General features: G+C 36.2%; 1 protein-coding gene across 1 annotated transcript; it reads left to right on the top strand.

Moving 5' to 3' along the window:
* Window positions 1–2,078: 2,078 nt before the first annotated feature.
* LOC120347439 (uncharacterized) lies at window positions 2,079–9,638 on the top strand. The gene is made up of 4 exons (XM_039417419.2): window positions 2,079–2,268; window positions 3,535–3,678; window positions 4,194–4,313; window positions 8,774–9,638. Exons 1-4 carry the CDS (start codon window positions 2,220–2,222, stop codon window positions 8,866–8,868), a joined length of 408 nt encoding a protein of 135 aa, XP_039273353.2. The 5' UTR covers window positions 2,079–2,219; the 3' UTR covers window positions 8,869–9,638.
* The last annotated feature ends 1,827 nt before the right edge of the window (window positions 9,639–11,465 follow it).

The following is an 11,465-nucleotide window of genomic DNA, read 5'->3' as shown; positions in this document are numbered from 1 at the left end:
TAAAAGTATAATACGGTTACCGGTAATGTACTGTGGCTTTATTTCTGTCATTGTACGATTTCGGTACAACTTCTATTGAATTATATGCCAATGTATAATAAGCACAGTTACCTGTAATTTATTCTGCCAGTCAATTCAGGGTGGTCGATAGAAAACAAAAAATTCGTCAAACAGGTAATTATTTTTACAAATAATAATTTAAAAAAGTTTTTTAAAGGCATATGTTATATTACACTCGTAGATGCTCAAAACATGTTAAGAGTGTACGGGAAATTATACATAGATTTAAAATAGATTGAATACACTTTTCTTGATTTGTTCAGTCGTGCTTGCTGGAAAATGTACTAATAATTTACAGTAACATTACTTGAACTTTGTTAATATATTTCTTTTTTCCGTGTCTGCCTAACCCGGAAACAGTTGCGTGTCTAGAGGGGGTCAAAGGGGCAACCACCCCGAGCAGCACGTTATAGGGGTGGGTTTGTTGCTTAGTTTGATGATTTAAATTAATATTACAAACATTTTACTTTTACTTGACCTTTATAATTTTTAATTTATATGTTTAACAACATCTATATTCCCTTAATATGCAATTCAAGAGTCTACACTAGCTGTGCAGCAGTACTCTTGAATTGCATATTATGGTATTTCATTCCTGCTACAGCATTATTGCATTACATGCATTCGAATTTACTAGCGCAAAGGCGGCATAGAGAAAGGATTGGGAGTCTCGCGCAACCTCCACTGATAGTTATTATTTGTTTATCCCCCAAATTATTTTTAAAGTTAGGTATAAGGGGCAGCATTATCAGAAACTCGCCTCGGGCAGCAGAAAAGTTTGACCCGCCACGGCCTAGGAAGCCAATGCTAGCGAACGATACTTACTTATTGATCTTAAGATCGGTAAGTATGTTGATAGGTATTTACCTGTCTGTATGTCTGTTCGTCTGTTTGTTTGTCTGTTAGATGAACGCGATATCTCAAGAAGACGAGGTTGCATCTGCTCCAAATTTTGCCTATGCATTCATCATATCTCCGACCAGAAGCCTATTGCTTTTGGATGAATTATGTCGTATAATTAGCGAGTTATAATTAATTAGTGATGGGACACGCGGTGTCACTATAGAGTCATGAATCGAAACCCAAGTTTCGATCGATACGTTTTCGGTCTCCGACCGATATTGTCACAGGAAAGTCAGATTTAGCTAAGTGTTCGATAACAACTTTTTTAGACTCTACTACACAAAACCACCTTGTGTAAATCCAATTAAAGTTGTAATTTTAGAATCTAATCAATAAACAGCGTCAGGTTTCTTGTAACATCAGTTAGAACATGTAGTTTCCTAATATCGACTGCTGTTTCAAAGCTGTAGCAAAGGATTTAGATCAGTGGCTTTTAAGCCGCGCCCCCTTTTTGGAATTTGTCAAGTCTCGCACCCTAAAAAAAACAAGCTAACAATAAGCTACAAATACCAGATAGTAATGCAAAAGTATGTTTTATTTAAAAAACACTTTGAAAATACGTGGATGGAACGTAAATATACAAAATACAGAAATGTAAATAATCCGAAACAAGACGGGCAAGATCTGATCTAATAAATATTTTTATTTTTAATCAGCTCCACGTCCCCTCAATAAATTCTATACATCCCACCGTTTGAGGGCCACTGATTTATATATAACACAGGTCTCCATAAAATACTGTATTTTTTTAAATTGCAAAGAAACTTCGTCAATACTATATATAGGTAGTTGGCTTCTACAGGTTTATTAAATAAATATTTAATGAACACTGATTACAATAAAACAAAAATGGGACCTACTGAAGTATGCGCAACAAGATGGGGCACAACCTGAACTCAGGTTGTGTACCAGGTTAGGGTTCAGGTTGTACGATATCTTGGTGCGCATACTTCAGGAGTACCCAAAAATGGTTGAGATATATTGAGATCTGATTCCATAGCAACATGAAATTGTAATTACGCTTTAAAAAATCTATTCGAATTGCGTTTGAACTTTTGGAACTGATTGGAACTAACCGTGTGACTACATTAAAAAAAGATTTATTTTTCAGGTCAATTATATTATTACATTATTATCACCATAATCATAAATAATTAGAGTTTCATTAAAGCCTTTTGCAATTAAAGAATTCTTCTGTGAAGACGTATTGACGTATTTTCTCACGCACGTGACGCACAACTCCCAACGCCGACAGAATGAAGTCGATGCTAATCTTATTCATTTCATATTGTCTCCTTCGCCAAGGTAAGATTTGTCTTAGAAAGTGATTAAATTTATTAAGATTTAAGAGTCTCGCTGAACACTAACACAGTGGTCCTCAAGCATTTTTTTATCGAGCGACCCAAATTTTTTAAAAGAATTAATTTGTAAAATCTGGCGATCCAAGATATGCTCAAATACTAAAGAACAACCAACAAAAAAAAAGTGAGAAAGCTACGCTAGTCTGCACTCAGCGAGGTTTCAAAATCGTGGCGCTGCTTTACTTGAGCAAAACAGAATAAATGCTACAAAGTTTTTACGCTGTAATACTTACCACATATACAATTATTATTGAGCAACACTTCAATAAAATATAAAATAAAATTTACTAGAAAATAAAATGAGAAACTTCAAGTTTTTTTTTCTGGAAAAACTATCTTTTGGGTCGCGACCCATAGGTTGGGGGAAACCACTGCACTAACACAAATGCGTTTCTGTAATATTTCGTCTGGCCGACGTCAGAATTCTACAAACAAGCATTGTTTAATTTTCCATTTATTGTGGATTTGATATAAACCGTATAGTACAACACCGACACTGTTTAGCAATTCCACTTTGTAAATAAAATATCAATTGGATAACATTGTTAAAATATAATTGTCTGCAGAAGTCTGTACAGTAATACTTGGGTGTTAGTGTGAAGCAAGACACTCTAATCCCTTACACTTATAGTGAATACCGATACCGGTATATTACATCGGTTAACTTACGGATGGAGCCATAAATTTCAACCAATAATTATTTTAAAATTTTTGAATATAACACGCGGAGAGTAGTTGTCACTTCAGTTTATATAAATAATGAATTAACTGTGTATAAAAGATACGCTCCATTGGTTAAACTGTCGACGAAGAAACCAACCCAAATCTAAAGCAATTAAATGCATTGTATATATTATAAATGATAGGATTTACATATTTATTTCGGGGGAGGGGGAAATCGATAAGACGATTTAATCATATGGCGAACCAGAGCCTCTCGAGCGGTAACTAGTTCAGTGTCGGGTATGGAAATGGATAAGTGATTTATTAAGATGCATGCACTTCATGGTGGAGAAAGCCGTAACCGACTAGCGATTGCAAGGACCACCCTACGGCTGCGATAAGTCCAACAATCCTCTTGCACATAATTATTCCAAGCGTGATTCGAACATGCGGACCCATAAAGGGTGCAATGGAAATTGTATTTCTAACGCTTAGCACGATACACCAACCGCCGAATTTATTATCAAATCTAATATTTTTACTTCAGGTTACGCTCTTTTTTGTTATAACTGCACTTCAAATTCTCTCAATCCTGATCCGCAATGCATGGGAAAGCATTTGAGCAATAATTATCTATCTGAGTGTCCTCCTCATATGAAGTACTGTAGAGTGCAAAGAACTACTGCTACGAGTGAGTGTTTTTTTCCTGTGTTTGGTTGAAGATAGTTTCGTCCATAGAAAAGTATGTAACTAAGTCAAAGAGGAAGTCTGACGCACGCAAGGGTTCAAAGATTATGCTCGCTCTCCAGAATTATCAATTTTTGATTGGTGTGTATTACGGAGTATTACGTGTATGAAAAAATAAAAAAAACTAGTGACCTTTGCCAAAATACTAAAATGTTGTACAATAGATGAAATGGAATATCTTAAAATTTTGATTTGGCCATGTCCACATATACACACAACAAGTTCTGGAAAAGTGTGTGTACCAAAATTGAAGTAACTAATTTAGTTCGCCTACTTTACATCAAATTGTGCAAAGGGACTGAAACCTATGGGCAAGGGGTATATTCACGTGGCTAACACAGACAGTCCCCGAACTCGTAATAGAACTAAAATAACGAAATCGGAATAAAATTATGGCCTAACCTGGTACGCGCACTACGGGAGTACCCAAGTTCACACAAACAACAATTTCTTTTTCAGTACTGACGTATCGATCGACACTAACAATTCGAGAATGCAGCGCGACTCCAGTATACAGAGAAGATTGTGTTTATACAAGACGGATGGACACTATAACTTGTTTCAGTACTTGTAAAACAGGTCAGTTGATGTTTATTCACGACGTAAATCAGAGCTCCCCAACCTTTTTTGCTTTGAACTCCTAAGTTTTCATTCAAAGTTCTATGGACCCCAAAGTGTTTATTGGAGATATCCAAGGTTTATTTCAGTTTATTCAACAACATATGGAAAGTGCAACAACTTTAATGAAATGTACTCATTTAAATGGCTTTTATTGTTCTAAAGCTTATTATATAACTTGCTCATATTTGCACTTGACAAATATATGGAACGAACTGTAACGCCGTAATAAACAATGCTGATAGCGCTACTTGATTAGCAAATAATCATTAGCCTGCTAAGGGAGTACGCTTTTATCATTGTCGAAATATTATTTCTGGAAAGGGCGCTCCGGAAGTATCCGCACCAAGATGACGCACAAACTGAACAACCCTGACCTGGTACACGTACTATGTTCAGGATGTGCGCCATCTTGGTACCAATATTTAGCACCCTGGAAAGACCGGACCCCAGTAATTTTGAAGTTTTTTTATAAGGATCTTTGGTAAAAATAGTTGAGCATCCCTGATATATATTATTAATCAGTATTTATGTCTGCGTTCTCTAATTACTGCTTATTTTAAAGTTGTGACAAAAACTTTAGGAAAATTTCAAATGCGAATGTTTTGAAAGCGATTCATTATTAATATTTCCGGAAACTTGAGGTTGTTGTTTTTTACAAAGTTTATTTTTGTGAAAGTTAAGAAAATATTACAGTTATTTTAAATCTAGTCAGAAACATCTAGAAAAGCCCAAAATAGCAAGACGTTATAAAATATTTTACTAAAGAAAATTTAAGATCTGACAAGACGTCTTGAATGTGCGTTTTCAGGGCTTCGTCGAGGTAATCTGCGGTCGCTTCTTGAAAAGAAATTTGGTCTTTCAAAAACGGATAAGGATGAATATATGGTCCCAATCTCCATTTGAATGACCTCCCCCGAAAAGGGTTAAGAAAGTCAGATTTTCGCGCATATGGGTTTAGCGTTAAAGTAACTTTTCCAAATTCACAGAGAGGCAATCAGGTACACTACAAAATAAACGCAACACGCTGTATATTCCATCTTCTTCTTTTTTCAAAGTGTGAATATATATCCTAACACAGAACATATCGTCGAATTGAATGTGCTTGTGAAAGTCAGATTTTCGCGCAAATGAGTTTCTCGCAAAATTACCTTTTCCAAATTCAGAGGGTCAAACAGGTGCACTGTAATAAATAAATGACTACTCTCTAAATTAAAAAAAAAAAAAAAATCTAAATGCTCATGTTTGTTTATTATCAGACATCAAAGGCTTTATTGCGAACGGAAACGTCTTATCAGAATAGCCTTTCAGTATCCAAAGTACGTGGTATGGTCTCCAGAGGACGCGGCGTATAAGTCGATGTGATTTTTGTTTATTGGCGAATTAGTCGAAAGGCTTTATACGCTATGCCACGTTATTTTAAATAAACAAGCACGCACGTTATAGATGTACGTCAATACATGACATGCGGTGAAAAGAGGGCGTGTCTCAAGGGGGCGGTTCTATATTAATCCTTATAGTAGAGACGAGAAAATGTAGAAAAATAACTGGGATTTTTCCGTAAATTGAACTTTTAAAGTATTTTGAAGCATTTGCTATATACATTCCCAATCATAACCTAGCTATATATGAGGCTATCTCAAAGACGGGCAGTATTTTATTCTTTGTATAAAAATCTGTCTCTAATATGGCCATTTTAAGGAGGTTTTACTGGAAAATATCAGTGAATACAACGTAATTTAAAAGTATAAACGTTAGCTTAACAGCGTCAGATTTATGTCCGTCCGTATTACGCAGAGTGTCCAATTTATGCGCGCTCAATTCATCAGGGGGATAAATTATGTATAATATGTTGTTCTATATCGGAAATATCTTCCACGGATTACTGTTAAAAATTGAAGTAAAATGAATCGAGTTTTCTCGTTTAAAATGGGAGCGTTATACCCTATCAAAAGTGCATAAACATGGTAATATATTTGCGATGTTTTTTGAATCTTCAGCTGAATTGTTTTAGGAGCATTCGAGTTTACAATGAAAAACGCTGTAAATGAAAGATAGTTCGAGAAGTGAACTTTCACATCATCGCTCTGATTTTTAATCTAATCGTTCTGATCTTTCAATTTCGACATATAATCTTATCCATGTTAGTACATCTAGAGACGGCGGGCCAATCTGATACAATTTTTTAGTTTTTGGGGGCGGAATACCAAACTGGGTAAATGGGTACCACGTTTTCCCCCTTGAAATAGGTAAGTAATATTGTTGCAAAAGAACATAAAAATAATAATACTTTTATGAGGTTTTTGCGTCCCCACATTCGTGGCTTCAGGAGCGTTTGGGTTTACAATGAAAAGTGTTTTGGGGCCGTAATACCAAATTGGGATCTAGTTTTCTCGCTTGAAATGGGAGCGCAATATCACTGCAAGAGCACATAAATTTGATAAAACATTAATGAGGTTTTTACATCTTTACCTAAATAGTTTTATGAGCATTTGTTTACAAAGGAAAACGCCTTATAATAAACATAGGGTCTTTCCAGTTATCCTCTTCCCTCACTAATATATGAATACATACGTTATGCAGTTAGAATTGGGGTTAGGAATGCAGATTGCGCTGGATATCCAAATTCAATAAATTGCTAACCTTAACCCCAACCCCCACTGGATGATTACTAATTTGTTATTTTAAAATGCGACGGGGTAATATTAAGGGGGAGGGGGCTCGAGATAACTGGGAAAAGGTCCTAAGATAGTTCGAGAGATGGGGAACTTCCACATCGTCGCTCCGAGCTCTAATCTAATCGTTGTAATCTTTCAAGCATATAATCTTATTCATTTATTACATCTATTGACGGCGGCCAGTCTAACACAACTTTTTAGTTTCGAAAGCAAAATACGAAACTGTATATCATGTTTACTCGCTTGTAAAGGGAGCGTGATATCATTGCAAAAGCACATACTTATTATGATAATACATTTATCCGGCAATGTCGAAGGTACTTTTTATACCGCGCTCAGTCACGTCATCTGCTCCAAAACCGTCTATGTAATCTAAATAGGATTTGTTTATATATAATGTAACGATATATAAGGAGGCTGAGCCCTCATTTTATCAAATTTTTCATTGAGAACCGGAACGCTCTTGAATTCTTGAGCTCGAAATCCAGGTTATATACTCCACCAAAACTGAAAGAAAAATTGAGTAGGGAAACGAACGAATAAATTTCAGTTTTTACATAGCATGCCAGCTACTTACAGAAAGTGAGTTTTCGAAGTGACGGTGTTTAAATATTCGTTTTAATTTACCGCATTTTAAGTTGAGAACCCTTGTGCTCCTAAAATCGCATTTCATGGTGAAGACTATCTCCTTTATATACCATGACATATAGAGGTCATCTCAGGATACTGGATGATTGACAGCCATCAGATAAATCCTCTTAACTTGCCAAGATTACACAGAGCATCGGGGGTTGTTGATAAATGATAACTGAACTTAACAACACAGGGTCGCGGTCAGAGCTGGGCATTTCGAATCGAATATTCGAATCGAATCAGATAGTAAATTATTCGAATCGGTTCAGAGCTAAATTTCGAATCGCCGCCATATTGTTTTTATCTTTCCGCTAATGGTCGAGGTGAATTCCCCATTTTTTTTTCATTGAAGTCATAATTTTTCAACGAAATTCTAACATATGACTGACTATCTGTAGTGAGTTGATGAAACGTGTTTGTTATTCTGTGTGAACGCTCAGTAATCTATCTGAGTGATTTATTCCATGTCTTCAGTAATTCATTTGTTGAGAGGGCCAATTACTATAATAAAGTCGCTTACAATTATATATTTTCAAGTATTCGAGATTCGACAAATTTATTCGATTCGATTCTGAAATCACAAGGTATTCGAAAATGCCCAACCCTAGTCGCAGTATGTTTGAGCATTGCCGGTCGTTTTTCCCTGAAAATAAGACGGTCTTATTTCAATGCCATTCATTTATCAAAAACAAAATTACAAAGTAGAGAATTAGGAGATTTTCAAATATACATACAAATCACGAAAACCGATATCCATTTACCTATAAATAACGCGTTTTTATTCAAAAAAAAAAAGTGCTAAACAATGACCAATCATTTTAAACGAGTAGAAGAGATTTCTTGCTATCCACTCGGTCAAAAAAAAAAATCGCGCTATCGACTAGGTCTTATTTTAAGGGGACGGATTATATTAAAACCATTTTAAAAATTCAGGCTAGGTCTTATTTTCAGGGAAACACGGTAGTGCCAGATGAACTATAATAACTGAACAGAAATTGAATAATTGACACAGTAACATCATAGGACCTGATGACGCTTTTTTCTAGCTTCCATTCAGTGTTTTTTGAATCGCCCAGTTCATATTTTCAATCTTTTTAAATTTACATTCAGATGCTTGCAACAAGGGCAACAATGCGAAGACGATATTCCCGTGCATTTTACTAATGCTCACATGTTTGATTGCTAGCGTCATCTCGCGGTGGTGAAAGTCTTCAACCAGATGTCCGCAGGAACAAATTATTTCTACTTTATGCAAGTGTATATGAACGAGAAAGTCAAGAAAACTCATAAGCCATTGGCTTGTTGAAAAACAAGCTTCAACAGCTTTATTATTGAGAAGTTCAATTGTGATAAACATTGAAATTGTGCACTTTTGATTTGCTGGGAACCTCCAATGACCAAACTAATGATGGAACTAACTTGAGAATGGACGATTTGGTACTCAAGTAGTGTGTGTACAAGGTTAGGGTCCGATTTTCTTTATCTAATTCTATTACAAGTTCGGGACTGTCTGTGATTGCCAAGTGAATATACCCCCTGCCAATAGGTTTCAGTCCCTTTACACAATTGATGTGAAGTAGGCGAACAAAATTAGTTACCTCCATATTTGTACACATGCTTCTGGAGCGCTCAAAATTTATGACCTTGATAGTTTATCTGTATAAGAGAAAGACTGATGGAATAGCCTTCTTGAAAAATAATTTATTGGAAATTAAATAGTGCCTGGAATTATTTAATTATTTTTAAGAACCATTATCGTATGGTTAAACGAGAATTGTTTCTATTTTATTTTCATTTGTTTTTAATTATCTAATATTTGAATTTTTAATATTATTATCATATTTTATTTATACCTAACGGACGTTCTTTCTAGTTTATCATTAATTTTGTAAGTCTCAGAACCCTGTTTGCTAACTAAGTTGTTTAACCCAGAACCTTTATCGAAATGACTGAAATAAAATTACTGCAAAAGCATTTCAAAGAGTTTCTTTTATGCAGTCTTGAATTAAATAATAAGCGAACATAGGATCTGATTTACATATTTTTTCCGGGAGAGAGAAAAGTAAACAAGACGGCTTAATCATACCCGCGTCCGCTTACCAGTCCATGGTGGGGTTAGTTAGACAGTTATTTGTTTTCGGAAGCATGTAGTTGGTGGTGGAGGAAGCCATAACTGACCAGCGTCACGTGAACCATCCCACGGCGGAGAGGAGTCCAGCAATTATCTCGTATATCATTCACCCCGCGCGGGATTCCAACCTGCGAACCCACGCAGGGTAATTAGAGGTGCGGTGGCGAGGGTGTTCCTGACGCTTAGCACGATGCGCCACACCACCGAACATGACTGGGGAATATTTGTTCTAATGAGAAAACAACCTCTTTTTACGTTGTACTCAGTGATGGGATTAACCAAATCTTATGAACGAGTTTTCTCTTGTCTCAGAGGCGTAGCCACGGTTTGTCAGAACCCTCCCTCCCCTTTTGAAATGTAAAAAAGGCATTTTTCGGACCTCCTGAAGTGTGCGCACCAAGATGGCGCACAAGCTGAACTCGGGTTGTGTACCAGGTTTCGTTTCCTGTTGTGCGACATCTTGGTACGCATACTCCGGGAGTACCCATTTTTTCTATATAACACAAGTAAGTTTTTGGTGTGTTGAAACACTTTTTGGACCCTCAAGATTCTCGAGTCAGTAATCTTAAAACCAGTTTTCCGGCCGTATTCCATAGCTGTTATGGTCTAGGTCTAACTTGGCAAATAGAAAATTGTCTAAACTAGGGGTGGGCAACCCCTGGCACGCGTGCCAATCCTGGCACGCGAGCCCATTTATTCGGCACGCGAGCGAGGCCTCGGAAACGAAATCATTTTTCTTCAGATAAAAAGTTTCCAGACTCTAAATGACCTGATGAAACTAGGTGTTCGTTTATTCATTATTATTTGTTGACAATCCGTTATTCATTGGAACTCTTTTTGTCCTTATGGCTACAAAGAAATATATTATGATGTAACAAATGAGTTAGCTCTCGCGAAGAGCGCAGCAGCACTCATTTGACTACATTCGTACGTAATATAATTCGTCTGCGCCACCCTTTTTCGTCATTTCTGCTTGATTTATGAAGTTGTACAGCTCACGTTTGTCATAGTTACCTACTAACTTACTGTTATAAATTGATTTCGAAAAAAATTATAAGGGATGAGGGAGACAATACAAGAGAGATGTGCAGAAAACGAACTATTGCGTGCCCGGGATGCCATTCCCAAAAAATTTCCTTGTCTTGAAAACTTTGCGACTGCATTACTCTCCATGTTTTTATCTACATATGCTTGTGAATCTCTGTTCTCAGATATAAACTTTATCAGGTCGAGTAATAGAAGTAGCCCGAAAGATTAAACCAGTAGTTTTTTGAAAGTTACAAAATATAAACCCGATGTAAAATCTCTATCACCGGTAATGCAACAGCAGAAGTCTCACTGATATAGAATAAAAAAAGTAATCAAGTCTATTTGTCGGGCTGTTAAATTCTCGAATAGTATATTAGTCTGTACATGTTTAAAAGGTGTTGTATTGAGTATTTTGCTTTGAAAGTAACAAAACATTGTTTTTAATTTTGGTCGGCACGCGGAAGAATTTCGGCGTTAAATTTAGCCGATTTTGGCACGCGAGCCGAAAAAGGTTGCCCACCCCTTGTCTAAACCTACTTCTACAAAACTCTACCTCAAGAATTGCGATCTTATTAGAAAGATCTAACAGATACGTGCAATTTTTCGAATAATATACTTTGCTGTCTTATCCTGTGTGTTCCA

Source organism: Styela clava, chromosome 1, assembly GCF_964204865.1.
Source record: "Styela clava chromosome 1, kaStyClav1.hap1.2, whole genome shotgun sequence".
In the NCBI taxonomy this organism is placed as follows: Eukaryota; Metazoa; Chordata; class Ascidiacea; order Stolidobranchia; family Styelidae; genus Styela; species Styela clava.
Note: the sequence above shows the minus strand (reverse complement) of the source record. Positions and strands in the feature narration are given on the sequence as shown.

What these genes read in the sequence shown, in the direction of transcription:
- LOC120347439 (XM_039417419.2), top strand. Translation starts at nt 2,220, where the DNA reads ATGAAGTCGATGCTAATCTTATTCATTTCATATTGTCTCCTTCGCCAA. An exon ending in ATATTGTCTCCTTCGCCAAG is followed by an intron (nt 2,269 to 3,534) that starts GTAAGATTTGTC and finishes TTTTTACTTCAG; the next exon opens with GTTACGCTCTTTTTTGTTAT. An exon ending in GCAAAGAACTACTGCTACGA is followed by an intron (nt 3,679 to 4,193) that starts GTGAGTGTTTTT and finishes TTTCTTTTTCAG; the next exon opens with TACTGACGTATCGATCGACA.